The sequence below is a fragment of the Oryctolagus cuniculus genome, chromosome 20 (assembly GCF_051225735.1).
Source record: "Oryctolagus cuniculus isolate XC-2025 breed Fujian yellow rabbit chromosome 20, ASM5122573v1, whole genome shotgun sequence".
NCBI lineage: Eukaryota > Metazoa > Chordata > Mammalia > Lagomorpha > Leporidae > Oryctolagus > Oryctolagus cuniculus.
The window spans coordinates 20,523,419-20,542,453 of NC_142886.1; the positions used below are offsets into that span (position 1 = coordinate 20,523,419).

The following is a 19,035-nucleotide window of genomic DNA, read 5'->3' on the forward strand; positions in this document are numbered from 1 at the left end:
CACAATCAAAGCAATGCAAAACAAACCCACCGCCAGCATCTTATTGAATGGGGAAAAGTTGGAAGTGTTTCCACTAAGTCTGGAACCAGACAAGTATGCCTACTTTCACTTTTGTTATTCAATATAGTCCTGGAAGTTTTAGCCAGAGCCATTAGGCAATAATAAGAAATCAAAGGTATACAAATGGAAAGGAGGAAGTCAAATTATCCTTATTTGCAAATGACATGATTCTATACAAATCTATCAAAAGATTCCACTAAGAGACTACTAAAACTCATAAAAGAGTTTGGTGGCAGGGTATAAAATTAACACATAAAAACCAATCATCTTTGTATACACTGACAATGCCATGACTGAGAAAGAAATTGTAAAACAAATCCCATTCACAATAGCTACAAAAATTAAATCTTGGAATAAATTTAACCAGGGAAATAAAGGATCTCTACAATGAAAATTACAAAACATTAAAGAAAGAAATAGAAGAAGACACAAAAAAGGGAAAACTCTGTGTTCATGAATTAAAAGAATTAATGCCATCAAAATGTCCATACTATCAAAAGCAATGTATAGATTCAATGAAATCCCAAAGTACCAATGACATTCTTCTCTAATCTAGAAGAAACTATGCTAAAATTCGTAGGGAAACACAAAAGTGCCCAAATAGATAAAGCAATCTTAAACAACAGAAACAAAGCCAGAGATATAACAATACCAGATTTCAAGACACATTATAGAGCAGTTATAATCAAAACAGCCTAGTACTCGCACAGAAATTGACATGTAGAAAATGGAACAGAATAGAATCCCCAGACATCAATCTACATTATCTATATCCAAATAATCTTTGACAAAGGAGCTAAAATCAATCCCTGAAGAAAGGACAATCTCTTCAACAAATGGTGCTGGGAAAATTAGATCTCCATGTGGAACAGCATAAAACAAGACCCATATACAAAGTTACACCTTATACAAAAATCAACTCAAAATGGACCAAGAATCTAAATCAATGACCTGAGACCATCAAATTACTAGTGCAGAACATTGGCAAGACTCTGCTAGACACTGGCATTGGCAGACTTCTTGGAAAAGATCCCAAAAACACAGGCAATGAAAGCTAAAATAGGCAAATGGATTACATCAAGCTAAGAAGCTTATGCACTGCAATGAAACTTAGTAAAATGAAGAGGCAACTGACAGAATGGGAGAAAATATTTGCAAATTATGCAACTGATAAAAGATACCCAGAAACTATAAAGGGCTCAAGAAACTCAACAACCACCAAACAATTCAGTTAAAAAATGAGCAAAGGACTTGAACAAGCACTTTTCTTTTTTTTTGACAGGCAGAGTGGACAGTGAGAGAGACAGAAAGAAAGGTCTTCCTTTGCTGTTGGTTCACCCTCCAATGGCCGCCGCGGCCGGCATGCTGCAGCCGGCACACCACACTGATCCGGTGGCAGGAGACAGGTGCTTCTCCTGGTCTCCCATTCGGGTGCAGGGCCCAAGCACTTGGGCCATCCTCCACTGCACTCCCGGGCCACAGCAGAGAGCTGGACTGGAAGAGGGGCAACCGGGACAGAATCTGGCGGCCCGACTGGGACTAGAACCCGGGGTGCCGGCGCCGCAGGCGGAAGATTAGCCTGTTGAGCCACGGCGCTGGCCGAACAAGCACTTTTCGAAGGATGAAATTCAAATGGCCATCAAATATATGACAAATTGCTCAGGATCACCAGCCATCAAGGAAATGCAAAAAAACAAAAACAAAAAAACCCAACCAACCACAGTGAAGTTTCACCTCACCCCAATTAGAATGGCTGTCACACAGAAATTGACAAACAATAAATGCTGGCTAATATGTGAGGAAAAAGGTACCCTAACCTACTGTTGGTAGAAATGCAAACTAGTACAACCATTGTGGGAGACAATATGGCAATAATTCAGAAAGCTGAAAACAAATGTACCATTTGACCCAGCAATCCCATATCTGGGAATTTACTCAAAGGTATTGAAATCAGCATATGAAAGAGTTATCTGTACCCCCATGTTTATCATAGCTTAATTCACAATACTTAACATATGATGGAATCAACCCATATGTCCATCAACTGATGATTAGATAAAAAAATTGTGTGTGTATGTAGTATGGAATACTACTCAGTTGTAAAAAAGAATAAAATCCTGTCTTTTGGAACAAAATAGATGCAACTGGAAACCATTATACTTAGTGAAATAAGCCAGTCCTAAAAAGACAAATACCATGTTTTCCCTGATCTGCAGTAACTAATAGTGCACTAAAAATGTAATGTATAGGAATGAAATTGACATTTTGAGATTCGATGATTGTGTACAGCCCTTGTGTCTATTGTTGAGGAAGAGTGTTTTTTTTCTCCTATTTGTTGAATTCTTAGTTTAGGGTTATTATTATAGTATAAACTAAACAGAAAATCAGTCATTGTAAACATTAAGAGAGGGAATAAGAGAGGAAGGAGGAGGAAGAGTCAGAGAGTGGGTGGGAAGTATCACTATGTGACTAAATCCGTATATATGAAATACAAGAAATTTGTTGACCTTTAAAAAATTAAAAAGATTCTTAATGAGTGAAGAAAAAGAAAACACACAAACAGCACTAAACAGAAATACTAGAAATGAAAAGTGTAACAACTAAAATGAAACATTCATTTGATAGTTTAACAACTGATTTTTTTTTTTTTTTTAGAGCACAGGAAAAAAGAGAAATTGTTGGCAGATCAGCAGAAATGTTGAAATTTGGAAAACAGAGAAAGAACAGAGCCTCGGATATCTATGGGATACAAGATACATTTCAAAAAATTATGTGTGATAACCATGACAAATAAACAAGGATAGGTTTAAACCTCTCAACATAAAAAAGGAGAAACAAACAAAACTAGACCAGATATATTAAATAACTGCTTTTAGGCAGCAGGCAGTACAAGACTGATATTCGAAAGAAGTGAAATAATTAACCCAGTTTTATGATCACTCTAATTTTCTAGATGGAAGTAATTTCTGGGCCATGGCCATTGGCAGCTGGATTGATGAAGTTGCAAAGCAGAATTCTGGAAAGGAGGCAGTTAGGAAAAGGGAGCTACACTTATCTCCATAGGTCTTCACTGAGTTGTGCATTGATGTACTTCTTAAAGCTAGACAAACAAGTGGTTGTTAGTTTAAAGATGAATCATTCTTAGATTTTACACAAGGTTGGGAGACCAAATTCTGACTGGTCAGAATGGAAACCTTGAGTGATTCACTTGGAAATTCAGTAGAGAGCCAATTAGTTCAGGTGAATGCCCCTCAGGTGAATGCCATTTTAGAATCACCTTAGAAAAGTCTAGAAAAGGCCCTTAAAGAGGTCAAACTGACCTATATGTTGTTTAACTGTCTGCCAAAACAAACCTCAACACTTAATGAAAGAAAACAAAGACCAGGTACTTCACATAACATTCACATTATCTAGAATCTTATTAAAAACAATCAGTATTCTAAAGCAAGAAAACATGATCCACAATCAAGACAATAAACAGTCAACAGAAACAGAAGCAGATATGACAGATGAAAATAGTAGACAAAGATGTTTAAAAGGCTTTTAAAAGTAAATGGAATTGATTAAAGAAAGAGAAAAAAGTTAAAAACATAAAATATATATTTATTTGTTTGAAGGAGGGCATGAGAGAGAGAGAACAATCTTTTATCTGCTGTTTTACTCCTTGAATGACTGCAATGGCCGGGTTGGGTCCAGCTGAAGCTAAGAGCCCAGAATTCCACCAGGTCTCTCATATGGGTGGCAGGGCCCAGGTACTTGGGCCATCCTTACTGCTTTCCCAGACCATTAGCAGGGAGCCGGATTGCAAGAAGATTCTAACTGATGCTCTGATATGGGATGCCAGCATTGCAAGTGGCAGCTTAGCTTGTTGCACCATGCTGGCCCCACAAAAGCTATTTTTAAAAAACAAAAGATATAGGTTTAAAAAATAATTAATATATGATGGAAAATTACACTGGATTTGATCAACAACAGATTTAACACCACAGAAGGGCCGGCGCCGTGGCTCAATAGGCTAATCCTCCACCTTGCGGTGCCGGCACACCGGGTTCTAGTCCCGGTTGGGGCGCCGGATTCTGTCCCGGTTGCCCCTCTTCCAGGCCAGCTCTCTGCTATGGCCAGGGAGTGCAGTGGAGGATGGCCCAGGTGCTTGGGCCCTGCACCCCATGGGAGACCAGGAAAAGCACCTGGATCCTGGCTCCTGCCATCGGATCAGCGCGGTGCGCCGGCTGCAGCGGCGGCCATTGGAGGGTGAACCAACGGCAAAAGGAAGACCTTTCTCTCTCTGTCTCTCTCTCTCACTGTCCACTCTGCCTGTCAAAAAAAAAAAAAAAAAATTTAACACCACAGAAAAAAACAATTAGTGAATTGAAGATATAGCATTGAATAATATAAAATTAAGCATAAAGACTAAAAATGACTTGAGGGAGAGGGTGTTGGGGGAACCACAGTAACATGCGGGATAATAGCAAGTGGTTTAATATATATGTAACTAGAGTTGCAGAAAGAGAGGAAAAGGGGAAACAGAAACAATTGGCTCAAAGTTGATGAAAACTATAAACAAATAGATTCAAGAAGCTCAACAAACGCCAATCAGGACAACAAAAAAGAAAATAATAATAAGGCATATCATAATCACATTGTTCAAAACCAAGTATCAAGAGAACAAAGTAGTAAGAGAAAAAAGACTACATTATGTGAAAATCAGTAGAGATAAGAATGGTAATAGACCTCTTTAGAAACTATGCAAGACATAAGTCAATGCAATTAAGTCTTTGAGACATTGAAAAAAGAAATAAAAGTCAATCTAGAATCCTATATTCAATGAAAACAGCCCTCAAAAAATAAGGCAGAATAAACGTGTTTTCAGAAAAAGAAAAGCTACAAGACTCAATCTCTAGCAGACTAACACTAATGCAAATGTATAAGGAAATTCTTCAGGGAAAAGAAAAATAACACGGAATGGATAATTGTATCTTTCTGAAGCAATATATATTAACCCAAATCATAAACACATGAGTAAATACAAGTTAGAAGTAAAAGGATGGACAAAGATACATAAAGCAAATGCTATGCAAAATACAACTTAAGTATACTGCCCTAGTAATATCATAAGAAGCAGACTTAAGAATGAGGAACAAAAAAGGACATTTCACTAAGTAGACATTAAAATACAAAATGAAAATATACCCAGTAGGGACTGGCACTGTGGTGCAGCAGGTTAAGCCACCTCCTGCCACAGAGGCATCCCATATGAGCACTGGTTTGAGTATTAATTGCTCCACTTTGATCCAGTTCCTTGCTGATGCACCTTTGAAAGATGGCGCAAATCTTTGGGCTCCCCCTGCACCCACGTGGAATACCCAGAAGAAGCTCCTGGCTCCTGGCTCCAGCCTGACTCATCTCTAGCCATTGCAGCCATTTGGGAAGTGAAGAAGGAAATGGAAGATCTCTGTTATCCCTCTCTGTCTCTGTCTCTGTCTCTGTCTCTGTCTCTGTAACTCTGCCTTTCAAAGTAAATGAATAAACCTTTAAAAAAATGCACCCAGCAGCAGAACTTGAGGATCAATGAGGCAAAATTGAAATGAGAAATAGACAAACTGAAACTGACAGTTGTAGATTTCAACACATCACACTCTCAAGAATTGATAGAATAAGTAGAAAGGAAATTGGAAAAAATATGTAACACTTGAAAAATACTAAGATGCATCTTTACCTAATTTATCCTTATAGAGTAATATACCTAACAACTATAGCATAACTTTCTTTCCTAGTACACAGCAGCATTCACAAACACTGACCATAGGCTAACCTACGAAGTGAATCTCAGTTTCAAAAGACAGAGTTGAATGAGAAAAGAGTATCTAAATGTCTGGAAAATTCATAGCACATAAGCTGAAGATGAAATTATAAGAAAAATAGAAAACATTATAGTTGAACGACAATGAAAATAGATCATGTTGGCCAGTGCCGCAGCTCACTAGTCTAATTCTCCGCCTGCGGTGCCGGCACCCCAGGTTCTAGCCCCAGTCGGGGCGCCAGATTCTGTCCCGGTTGCTCCTCTTCCAGTCCAGCTCTCTGCTGTGGCCCGGGAGTGCAGTGGAGGATGGCCCAAGTGCTTGGGCCCTGCACCCCATTGGAGACCAGGAGGAAGCACCTGGCTCCTGGCTTCGGATCAGCGCAGCGCGCTGGCCACAGCAGCATTTTGGGGGTGAACCAACGGAAAAAGGAAGACCTTTCTCTCTGTCTCTCTCTCTCACTGTATAACTCTACCTGTCAAAAAAATAAATAAATAAAAAATAATAAAAAAAAAGAAATCATGTTAAAAACTGTGGGATGAAGTTAACAGTGTTGTAAGGGAACTTTCCAGCTTTAAATACCCACAACAGAAATCAATTATCTATATTTCTAGTTTAAGAAGAGTAAATTAAACCTTAAAGAAGTAGGAGGAAGAATACAGTAATGTAAGAGTAGAATCAATAAAATAAAAAAATTAACAGTCAAACATTGGTTCTTTCAAAGTATTAATAAAGTTGATAAACTGATAAACAAGACTAATTCAGAAAAATAGAATTTACAAATTACCAACACTAGAAAATCAGAATAGATTATAACTACAGATCCTAAAAGCATTAAAAAGATAAGGGAATATTATGAATAATTATGGTATCTTAAAAAAAAGGACAGCTTCTTAAAAAAAGAAAAACCATAAGGGGTCGGCGCGGTGGCGCAATGGGTTAAAGCCCTGCTCTGCAGTACCAGCATCCCAGCGCAACATCAAGCTCATGAGGCAGATGCTGATAGATGCTGGCCTCCCGGTGGTGCACTGCCCGAGTCACATCATCCCTGTGTGGGTCGCAGATGCCGCCAAAAACACAGCAGTCTGTGACAAGCTGATGAGCCGGCACAACATCTATGTCCAAGCCATCAACTACCCCATGGTGCCGCAGAGGGAGGAGCTCCTGCGCATCGTGCCCACCCCTAACCACACGCCACAGATGATGAGCTACTTCCTTGAGGATCTGCTGACCACGTGGAAGCAGGTGGGGCTGGACCTGAAGCCGCATTCCTCTGCAGAGTGTAACTTCTGCAGGAGGCCACTGCATTTCGAAGTGATGAGCGCGAGAGAGAAATCCTACTTCCCAGGCATGAGCAAGCTGGTGTCTGCTCAGGCCTGAGCGTGACCTCAAATACCACACCTGACCCCCAGTCATCGTCCTACCAGCTAATCACCACAGTTGTCTTTATAAATGAAGTAAATTAATTAAAGTTTAATCTAGAATACAAACAGTCCTGAAAATAAGTTATTGATTAAGTGTTGAAAAAAAAAAAAAAAAATCCAGCTCTCTGCTATGGTCTGGAAAAGCAGTAGAAGGTGGCCCAAATCCTTGGGCCTGTGCACCTGCATGGGAGACCCAGAAGAAATTCCTGGCTCCTGGCTTCGGAATGGAGCAGCTCCAGCTGTTGCAGCCAACTGGGGAGTGAACCAGCAGATGGAAGACCTCTCTCTCTCTCTCTCTCTCTCTGCCTCTCTGTAACTCTGCCTTCAAATAAATAAATAAATCTTTAAAAAAAAAAAAAACCTGTAAGTTAACAAAACTGACTCAAGAAGCAGCAGCATATCTGGATATCTCCATAGCCATTAAAATATCTTTAACTATATTAAAGATAACCCATTTTATGAGTGTTAAGATAACCAAGATACAAGCTCAGGAGTCTGAGCCACCACACAGGTCTCACCCATGCATGGCAGGAGTCAAGTATTTGAGCCATCATTTGCTGTGGACCTGCCACTCTCATGGGGGACTCTGATGAAGATCCTGGAATCTAGCTTTGGACTGCCCTGATCCTGGCTGTTATCATTATAGCCATCTGGGGAATGAACCAGTGGATGGAGCATGTCTCTCTCTCTCTCCCACCCTTTCTTTTCTTTTCTTTCTTTTTTTAGATTAATTTTATTTATGTGAAAGACAGAGTTACAGAGAGAGGTATGTGCTGATTTGAAGTTAGGAGCCAGGAGCTTCTTTCCGGGTCTCCCATGTGGGTGCAGGGGTCCAAGGACTTGGACCATCCTCTGTTGCTTTCCCAGGCATATTAGAAGGAAGCTGGATTGGAAGTGGAGCAGCTGGGGCTCAAACTGGCACCCATATAGGATGCCAGCATTGCAGTCTGAAACTTTAACCTGCTGAACCACAACACTGGCCCCATCTCTCTCCCTTTTTCTTTCTCTCTCTCTCTCTCTCTCACTGTCACTCTATATCTCGCTCTCTCTCTCTTTAACTCTGACTTTTAAGTAAATAAATATTTTATAAAAATGAATGTACATCAATGAATGCAAATTATGTCTCAATAAAGCTAATTAAAAAATGAATTTGATTGGAGGACACAGCAAGAAGGCTACAACTCTAACTCAAGCAAAGAGGCCTCGAATGAATCCAAACCTGTTCATACTTTATTTTGGACTTTCAGCCTCTAGATTGTGTAAAAATAAATATCTATTGTTGACACTGCCAAAAAAAAAAGTGAACAAAGTAATTCTTAAATGTAAGCATTCCAAACATTTATTGTTGACTTCTATTTATTAATGAATAACAAAAGAAAGTAAAAAGTTTCTCAAAGCATCAGTAATTTGGTAACAATCAGGCAACAAGAACTGGCTACACTATTCCTTTTGCTTAGGACCTTTTCTATCATTTTCTATACAATTATGATAAAAATTATTTTTTAAAAAAATTCTGAGCATATTCTGAAGATTAAATGTTAAATATGAATGATAATTGAAAGTAAAAACAAAAAAGGAAGGTAAATGCTGATATAGAAGATGATGTTCAAACTCAAAACCTTCATAACCTACTTTTCTGGTCATCTTTGGACATTAGCAAGTTCCTGCCACACAGTGAACAAAAAAAATTTAGTAACTGTTATTTCCTTGCTTTCCACTCTCTTCTCTCTCCCCACCCTCATTCCATAACTGTTCTACATCTTTATGATTTTAGATGTCTTCTTCCCTTTACCTGCACACATACTCACTGAAATTGCTTATTTATTCATCTGTTTACTTCAATATTAGTTCCTATTTAGCATTTTTTCTTTAAAGATTTATTTTATTTATTTGAAAGTCAGAGTTACAGAAGAGCGAGCAAGCTTCCATCCACTGGTTCACTCCTCAGATAGCTGCAACAGCTGGGGCTGAACCAGCCTGAAGCCAGGAGCCAGGAACTTCATCTGGCTCTCCCCCGTGGGTGCAGTATCTCCTGTGCCAATATCACACCAATTACATAGAAAGAGCTCGACTGGTGTCAGCTCACTGATAACAGCATTGGAAGCAACACCTAAGTCAGGAGTTCCTAACATTTCCAGTTCTGGGGGACTGAAAATGTCTCTGAGAGCCCCAGCAGTCTTCTTCATAACCTGAAAAGGAAGGCACAAAGGAAAAGAAGGGAAAATTGAGAAGGAGGTCCAATGTCCCAGACATCCCTATGACAATTACCCTACATTTCCTGATAACTAAACTCTTGCCCCACTAAAGTCTATGCTCCACACAGGAGAAGTAGTGACAGATACCACTTAAGTATTTCAAATCAATTAAACGATCCCCCCATCCCCTTTTGGTAAAGAACTTAAAACAGTGCCTGGTACGTAATCAATACTACAAAAAAGTACTTTAAAACAAAAAATGAAAGCATTTAATCCTCCCATCCTGGTGATCCAGCTAAAGAAGGCAACAAACAGGGCCTTACCAAACACGTTCCAGGCAGTACTTTCCATTACATATACTATGAGTTCTTTTCACTGCTCCAAAGCTTCTCTTTCAAATATTTAGGTGGGCATAAGAGACCATGCCTCTATTAGTTTCTTGTTTTCAACAATGAAATGCTTCAAACTCTTCAATTTCCCTTCACATTACAATATGTACCTTTTCCATTGCCCAGAAACTTGCCATTACCTCTTTTCAACTTCTTACTCTACTGTTTCTTGCCCAACATAAGATAAACTAACTTTACATTACAGCAGGCATGAATACACCATAGCTTTGTACAAAGAGAGAATTACATCTAATTTGTTTCCAAAACAAAGGCATTTTAGTTTTTTGAATCTTTTGTGTATGATGATTCAATGAGGAATAGAGGTATTTTATGAAGGTCCCCACTCTTTGACTATGCTATCTCTTAATGGTACTTAGTACATGCCTACCATAATTATTGTCCTGTTGAACTATAAAATTCCTTAAAACAGGGGTAGTTTCTTATGTTTCATTCTAGTATTCATGATTCCTAATCATAGCATAGATACATAATGTATGGTAAATGAACTATTAAAAGCAATTTCTCTTTATTTTTTGAGTCTTCTGAAAGCAGCAATTAAAATTCTATCAATAAAGTTTAGATATTTCCCCTCAATAAATTATTTTCATTTAATCAGATACAGTCATTGGCCGCTTTTATGCCTAGTCACATGGCCTCACAAAATATTTCTATAGTTTAGTACCATTCAGCTTGTTTTTCTATTTCCCCAAAGTAAGTGCTAGATATTTTACTTTACACTTATTCTTAAGCATTGTTTGCAAAAGATTTTAAGACTGATTCTCGAAACAACAGATGTTTGTACCATATACTCCTCTCTCTACATAGAATTTTCTATCTATTCTTTCTCCTCATTTTTGGTTTCTTATCTATCATAATAATATATATGTCTAATCTCAATGTCTCTCAAATTATCCTTTCTTTCTTTCTTGGGAGAGAACCTTGTTTATGACTTTTTGAAAGCTGAAACAGACCATCTTACTTGCTCTCTTTATTTAAAAACATTCCATTATATTATTCTGACATCTATCAGTTTGCCCAGTAACTTCATGAACACTTATTGATCACTTTATGTCATGTACCAAAGTATTAGGAAAACAAGAAATGAAATACACTTTCTTTGAATCAGAGGAGCTTAGAGTGAAGTATATGAAGAGACACACAAGTAAGAAAACAAACAGTAAAGAAAAAAAAAAAAAGACTATTCCCATCCATACACTTGTCTGTGATTTCTCTGCTCTTAGTTTTTTTACACTTCTCCAGTCCATCCTTCTGAAAACAATGAGAGTAAGTTCCTTGCACTAGTTCTTCCTGGAGCCAAACACCTGCCTGGAACAGGGACTGTATTGCTCTTATTAACCAACAAGTGAACATCTATAAGAATGGGAGCTAATGGGTGCAAGCTTATAAACTTACGGAGTACAATGGACACATCAGCGTTACTGACTGGGCTCAGAATGTCACTTGCAGGGCAGACTGCAATGCCTATGTCAAGAGTCAGAAAGATAGTGCTTGGAAGCCAACCCTGGTAATCCTGAGGATTAATCATACAGCCACTTTTGTGACGTGGTTTCCCCTAAGGAGCAAACTGGCAGCAGAGGTTGGAGCTTTTCTACTTGTAACTTTGAATCTGAAATGACTGGTAGGTGAGACAGAGCATTAAAAAGCTAATTCACGCAGCCGGCGCCACGGCTCACTAGGCTAATCCTCCGCCTTGCGGCGCCGGCACACCGGGTTCTAGTCCCGGTCGGGGCGCCGGATTCTGTCCTGGTTGCCCCTCTTCCAGGCCAGCTCTCTGCTGTGGCCAGGGAATGCAGTGGAGGATGGCCCAAGTACTTGGGCCCTGCACCCCATGGGAGACCAGGATAAGTACCTGGCTCCTGCCATCGGATCAGCGCGGTGCACCGGCCGCGGCAGCCATTGGAGGGTGAACCAATGGCAAAGGAAGACCTTTCTCTCTGTCTCTCTCTGTCACTGTCCACTCTGCCTGTCAAAAAAAAAAAAAAAAAAAAAAAAAGCTAATTCACTCCAGAGTTCTCAGCATGGATTGGCATCCCCATTTGTATTTTGGTGGCAGGAAGATCAAAATGCAAGGCATTAAAAAGCAATTAAAGAAGCAAATTAAAAGTCATTCAGTATGTCCCAGGGCAGCAAGATGCCTTTTGGTCAGCTGATGTCAGAGTTTGGTGGCAGGGGCACTGGTGGCTGGGTCCCCAGCGTCTGCTTCTCCATCAGTTGGAAATGCCTGGCCTACGTCCGCCATGACGTAGGATCCCAATATCCTAAAAGAGTATGCAGGTTTCAACTTTGTAATTTGAGTTTATCACTTTTCTCAAAGAATGATGCTGCAGCTTTAGGCCGTGAATACTACCCACTGTCCAACAGCTACCATGACAGGGCTGCTTGACATCTGTCTTCCAACTGGATACTCCAAAACAGAATATTCAGTATAACACATCTGTCGTGGAACACTTCTGCAATATGGACAGGAAAATCTTGATCAAGGGCCACAATGAAGCCTTGCAGACCTTGCAACAAAACAGCATCACTGAAGAGCTTAGTACTGAGGTGGACAAGCAAGACTGTCATGGATTTTACACAAGTGGCATTGATAGAATCATGCCAATTTGGGATTTCAAGACCTTAGAGTCTTCTAACCAAAGTCTCCTATAATGTGAAGCTGTGTGAACTTTTACCACCCAGCATGACAAACTGTGGCCCTGCCAACTGTAAGATGGTAAGGAAAGCTTGCCTCAAGGAAACACTGAGAACACATTTTGCACAAATATTGAGTGGTTTTCTTTGATATAATTGCTGAAAGTGTTTGTATTTTTAAAAATAGCAGTGATTTCCCCCCTGCCATTTCATGGTATTCTTGACCCAAACATCTCTTTAAGTAGTTTATTGTGGAAAATTATCATACTTAACTGAAAGAGTGAGGAAAATAAGTAAAATGACCACTAGAAAATTAAATAAAAATCCTGATTGTGGAAAAAATTATGTACCAATCAGAGCCCAGACTTTTAAGTCACACACACTGAGCCTAATTCCTAAATCTTGGCAATATATGACAGTCAATGTATAAATAGCATATAATATTGTTAATATGGGAACATTTAGCTTGGATGAAGGCAGCATCCTAGAAAATGTGACTCCTGAATTTAGTCTTACCCAATGAATAGAAAGATAAGGGATTCAAGATGGAACCTTAAAGAAAGGTTAAGTTCTCACATTAATACTGATGACTCTACTGAACCCAATATCTAACTACCTCAGCAACTTTTTCTCCCTTGAATCTCCCAAATGAACCTTTCCTTCTCTCCAGGATGCTTTACCCACTGACCTCAGAGTATGTTTGCCCATTTTCTTCTGTTACTGCTAAAGCCACACTCATCCATGTCCTTGGCACTAGCCTAAAATCTTTCCATTCTATGTGACCAAAATAAGTTCTACCTTCTTTAAATTGACCAATTTGGTCCTACCAGGGAGCTCCATTCTGTGAACTTTTCTAGTACAGGGTCAGATTACCACATTCTCTTTCACACTTCACATTCTCTTTCCTCTGCCAGCAAATATATGCCCCTTAAAATGTTTTATGCTCCTTTCACTGAGATTTAACTTTTCACATGTGAAAATTATAAGTCCATTGGATTCTAAATTTCACAAAGGGCTAGACTTGATGTGACAGAGAAAATAAGGCAAGGAAACAGCACCTTCGTTTCAGATCTATTTGACACACAAAGGAAAGAATACATCGGAATACTGTTAGTAAAAGTCTTAAGAGTTAAGTTCAAAGCACATGATAGGTCTGTAAAGGCTCAAATGCTTAGATTTAATGAGGTTTCTTGCTTTTAGGTTCCTACCTTGATATGATCTCAGTTCTATCAAGAGCAAACTATAAAATCTTTCCACTGTCATTTAACATGGCTCAAATCCTTCAGGGATTAAAGCATGACATAACAAAATAGAGGTCAGGAGAAAGGTTAGCAGTCAACTTCTTAGCACAGCTACTATGGTGGGAGATAATATATAGTGCAATAGAATCAACAGACCTGGAATAATATCCTTTGAACTTACTAGCTTTAGAACTTGGGTAAATCCTTAACTGCTCTTAGACAATTTCTCCTTCTAATAATGTGGATTTAACACCTACCAGTCAGAGTCACTGTGAAGATGTACCTGTACAGACATAAACTAGCAAACTACGAGATAACCTTAACTATTTATTACTAAAACATTGTGACAACCCATCATTCTCTGCAAGGTCTTTAAAGAAAGGAAGAAGGGGCCAGCGCCACGGCTCACTAGGCTAATCCTCCACCTGCGGCGCTGGCACTCCGGGTTCTAGTCCCAGTTGGGGCGCCGGTTCTGTCCCGGTTGCTCCTCTTCCAGGCCAGCTCTCTGCTGTGGCCCGGGAAGTCAGTGGAGGATGGCCCAGGTCCTTAGGCCCTGCACCCACATGGGAGACCAGGAGGAAGCACCTGGCTCCTGGCTTCAGATCAGCGCAGCGCCGGTCGCAATGCGCTGGCTGAAGCGGCCACTTGGGGGGTGAACCAACGGAAAAAGGAAGACCTTTCTCTCTGTCTTTCTCTCTTTCTCACTGTCTAACTCTGCCTGTCAAAAAGAAAAAAAAAAAAAAGGAAGAAGGGGCCAGCGCCGTGGCATGGCGGGTTAACGCCCTGGCCTAAAGTGCCAGTATCCCATATGGGCACCGGTTCTAGTCCTGCTGCTCCTCTTCCAATCCAGCTCTCTGCTATGGCCTGGGAAAGCAGTAGAAGATGGCCCAAGTCCTTGGGCCCCTGCACCCACGTGGGAGACCTGGAAAAAGCTCCTGGCTCCTGGCTTCAGATCGGCGCAGCTCCGGCTGTTGCAGCCATCTGGGGAGTGAACAAGCGGATGGAAGACCTCTCTCTCTGTCTCTACCTCTCTCTATAACTCTGTCTTTCAAATAAATAAAATAAATCTTTAAAAAAAAAAGGAAGAAAACAGAGATTCTCTTCCCTCTTTACCGATTTTAGCAACTTGCTGAATCCCATTGTGTTTTTAGGCCTGAAAATAGGAATCTTAATCTTGGTACCCTTGTGTAGGAGGGTTACCTTTATGGACCATCTCCACCTGACAAAATTAATGAAAGCTAGATTAGAGACAAGCTTCTTAGAGCTACCTACTCTTTCCAACATCAAGAACTCTCAATGTGATAAAGGAAAAGACAGGAGCTTTGGAGAATACAATAAAACTGGATTCCATAAAAGAAAAAGAGAGAGGCAGTTCCATAAATGATGAAATGGAAATGTTCAACCCTTGAAGGCACTTGATATTGTTATCATTGTCTTTGCCAATTCTTTATCCAATTGGTTCAGAACAGCAAGAATCAGACTAACACACAGATTGGGCAAAAGAATCATTAACTTGGAAAAAAGAGGAGCTCCTAGCCCAAGTCTCTCCTTCCACAGTTGAGAAAGTAGTTACAGATGAGATGGCAAGCTACATGCCAAATTTCCTTGTGCCATCTCAGACACTCATTTCATTGTTCTAATTTTCCTTGTAGTAAGGAGGATTAGATGGAACAGATTAATTTGCCTTGCAAAATGGGCATAAACAGTGGAAATATCCCAGATCACTGGCACAAAAGCAGAGCAGTACACACTTTCTTGTAGTTACCTTCATTAAATGATGAGGTCTTAGGGTAGGAAGCTGTATAAAGACAAATAACCATGCTGCTCACTGTAAAAAATGTATACGTAGTTAGAGACTTTTCATATTCTTCCTATAGAAAGAAAGATCCCGATGGAATTACAAAAATTACATAGAGGACTCTAACGATGATTATTGACTTCTTCGTGGTTTATCTTCATGACAACACTATGAAGAAAAGCTGAATTAGATCTGAGACCAAGAGTATCACATACCAGTATACCAATTCTAGAAATAAATAGGAACTTGAAACCTTTCCTTGCTAATAGAACAAACCAAATTGCAAATAACTGTTTTTATCCATATTCAATCCTAAAGTTGTGGTTTGACCCTCCTCATAAGTTCCCTGGCTCTGTGACTAAGACATGAAAATGTTTAGGAAAATTCAAGAAACCACCCTGTGGATAAACTCACATACAATACAAAAACTAATCCACTTTTGGTTGCAATATATTAGCTAGATAGAATTTCTTTTAATTAATCCCATGAAGTTTGCCCTAACTCCAATGCTTCTGAAAAATACAAACACTAGGAACTTTATATCCGCAAGACAAACAGACTCAGAAGTTGTGGTGAATGGTGAACTAAATATTAGGCAACACTGCTTTGCAAATGCCAAAAATGATTTAGTGATATTATACTGAATTTAAATTATTTAGTGCCCAGAATAAGATTCTGCTCAGCTCTAGTTGGGAGATTCTAGAAATGATGCAGATGTCACTGCCAAGTACATTAAATTCTTAAGCAAGAATCAAGAACCCAAACTCAAATATCACAAAAAGTAATGTTACAACAAGATATTTAGGCTAAAGGAAGACCAGGCAAAGTAGAAGCAAGGGAAAATAAGTGCAGGGCAATCAGAAAAGGAACTAGCACAGTTTTAATTAGCCTTATATGAAAAACAATTACCAGTGGCAGAAAGGTACAGAAAAACAGATTCTGGTTGAAAACTAGCTTTCCATATTAGCTTTAAAGTCGGTAAGTATTGAGTAAGAGAAATAAAAAAAATTTATAAAATAGGAAGAAAGAATCCAAGGGGCTTAGTTACTCTGCTTAATTATATTTCCATAAGACCAGCTTCCAATTTTATATAACAAAAAGAAAGACACAAAATATAGGTAGTTCTGCAAGTCATATTTTATAAAGGATAATCTGTCAGTGGTGATTAAGCTACTGCAAAATTCCAGATGAGAAAAGTGATTAACTATTATAGATAGTGGCACTGGGAACAGAAAAAAGGATTTTAGAAACATTTTTAGATGGAGCACATGGGGCTTATGATTTCTACAGGGTCTTTTTCAATAACATTTACCATGCAAATCTAGCCATTCACCCAATAAAAATAACAGTAGTAGCAAATACATACTGCTTACTGTGTGTCAGACAATGCTCTAATTATTTTACAAATATATTTAGATGTTTTATCAATTAATTAATTTCATTCTCAAAAACTATATATTGTATTCTATAATCACCTCCAATTAACAGATGAGCAACTAAGGCACCAATGTCACTCAATGGAAAAAATACACCAAAGAACCAGTAAGCGGTTAGATAACAAGCTTTGTGCCTAGATAGTACAATTCCATGGTTAAAGCTCTTAATAAACTCAACAACTGCTTAAAAAAAAAAAGCCAACCAAGTCCAAGGCAGGCAGTGAGTAGCAATGTCAACAGCTCAGTCTAGGGAAGGAATATCTGGGGGAGGGGGGAGTACAGAAGGTGCAAGGATCTGACTGTATCAGAATCATGTAAGTTGTTAAAAACAAATTCGTATTGAATCCAAATCTCTAGAAATGAGAACTAGAAATCAGCATTCTAATTTTATACTAGCATAAAAAAGCAAAAACAAAAACAAAGCCTGGATAGTTTTGTAGCAGAACCAAGTTTGGAAACTCCTGTAACAGATCTCTAAAGCGTCTTCCTGCTTTAACAGTCTAGTTGACACTATATACTAATTTCTCAGAAATGAGGAAGGAATCCTGGCACCAGAACATCTGTGCATTTATTTAGAGTTCACATTGTTTTCTTTTTTCTTTTTTTTTTTTTAAGAATCGTTTTATTTAATAAATACAAATTCCATAGGTACAGCTTTTTGAATATAGCGGTCACATAGTTTACGTTCCCAATTTGGCTAAACGATCCTCCAAGGAACAAGGAGAGACCAGGTAATAGAAGGAAGAGTGTGTCCACGGAATGCTGGCTAAACAGCGGGTTTTATTCTAGGCTTCTCTAGCACCATGAGCAAAAAGAAATCTTTCCAGATTAGAAATACGTGTTGTAATCCGACCCGTCATCTAGCCAATGATGGATATCAATATATTCTTTCAACATTCCTAACCTCCTACGTTGGGGCCTGCCTACTCCGAGGCCAGGTGAATCCGGCGCAACAAAAAGAGGGTCTGCTCTGCAAAGGCACACCTCAAGTCCCCTACTCCCAAAGACAGCCCGCTCCGCACATACCTGAGGGTCCTCTAGTAAGATTGATTTCTTCCTCGGTGATTAAGTAATCCACTCTTCCGTTCATGTTTTACCGCTCCTATTCGGTTCAGCTGGGGCTCTGCCCAGGTGAAGGTGAATCAATCTCCGCGCTGCGGTCTAAGAACAGCACTTCCGGTTCGCGCAGCCTCCGGGCCGGAAGAGGAAGTGCGCCGCGCTCAGAGCGCTCGGAATGCTGGGAGTCGTGGTTCTCACAGCCGATCGGTTGTGTTCTCTCGTTGAGTGTTCCGAGAAAACTGTGAGGTCAGCAAGCCGCAAGTTATTGACCGGCGAAAGTACTTGGGAAAAGTAAGGTTGGGGTGGAGGGAGGCTAGTTAAGGTAGTGGACGTAAAGAAATTGATATTGCTGAGGAAAAATCTAAAAGGAATCTTGGCATCTCAAAATTTCCACAAATATAGAAAAGAAAATTTTGTTATTCTGTGAGCATCAAACTAGACTGGGATGGACGTTACAGGCAATCCATTGATGAGATTGCCAAAATGAAAAATCTCGTATAAGCCAAGTAGGTACAAACCATAACATGCTTGTCCTTACATAGAGGACTTGACAACACCATTTGTTATCCACTCTCTGATGGTTCACCTTTGGGGTGGCCTTCTGTGTTAGTTAATACAGGTTAGCAAAGGAAAAGTAATACTTTGCTCTCTGTATGACAAGCTGTTGCGTAAAGATTAGTGTAAACCACTTGGGTTAACTTCCATAGTAAGAGGAGATAGGAGCACTGTTTTCCCTGATATTAACATTGGGAAGAGATGGTTCCCAGGACCTTAAGTAAAAGATTCCTGGATTGTTGCTGACAAAAGCCTTATTTAATTTTAAGAAATTTAAGGGGCTGGTGCTGTGTCCTGATGGGTAAAGTGGCCGCCTGCAGTGTCCTCATTCTATATGGGCATTACTTCAAGTTCCAGCTCTCTGGTGTGGCCTGGGAAAGCAGTACCCAGTGGTACTGCACCTGTGTGGGAGACCTGGAAGAAGCTAC

The 19,035-nt window shown here is 39.6% G+C and overlaps 1 protein-coding gene, 1 long non-coding RNA gene and 1 pseudogene across 6 annotated transcripts in view; 2 read left to right on the forward strand and 1 right to left on the reverse strand.

The window, feature by feature from the left end:
* Positions 1–18,224, reverse strand: part of SYNJ2BP (synaptojanin 2 binding protein) — a 48,560-nt gene extending 30,336 nt beyond the window's left edge. Inside the window, exon 1 of one of the 4 annotated variants that reach the window (XM_002721658.6) lies at positions 18,020–18,224. In XM_002721658.6, coding sequence (XP_002721704.1) covers positions 18,020–18,083 — 64 coding nt within the window. In that variant the 5' untranslated portion in view covers positions 18,084–18,224. The remainder of the gene's footprint in view (positions 1–18,019) is intronic. The other 3 variants (XM_070065168.2, XM_089322207.1, XM_089322208.1) reach the window with 3 other exon arrangements.
* Positions 11,897–12,637, forward strand: LOC138847309 (actin-related protein 2/3 complex subunit 1A pseudogene; annotated as a pseudogene).
* The window catches only part of LOC103345158 (uncharacterized), a 143,719-nt gene continuing 142,902 nt past the window's right edge, over positions 18,219–19,035 (forward strand). For both annotated transcript variants that reach the window (XR_016226546.1, XR_016226545.1), the window contains exon 1: positions 18,219–18,343. This is a non-coding gene — a long non-coding RNA (uncharacterized LOC103345158). The remainder of the gene's footprint in view (positions 18,344–19,035) is intronic.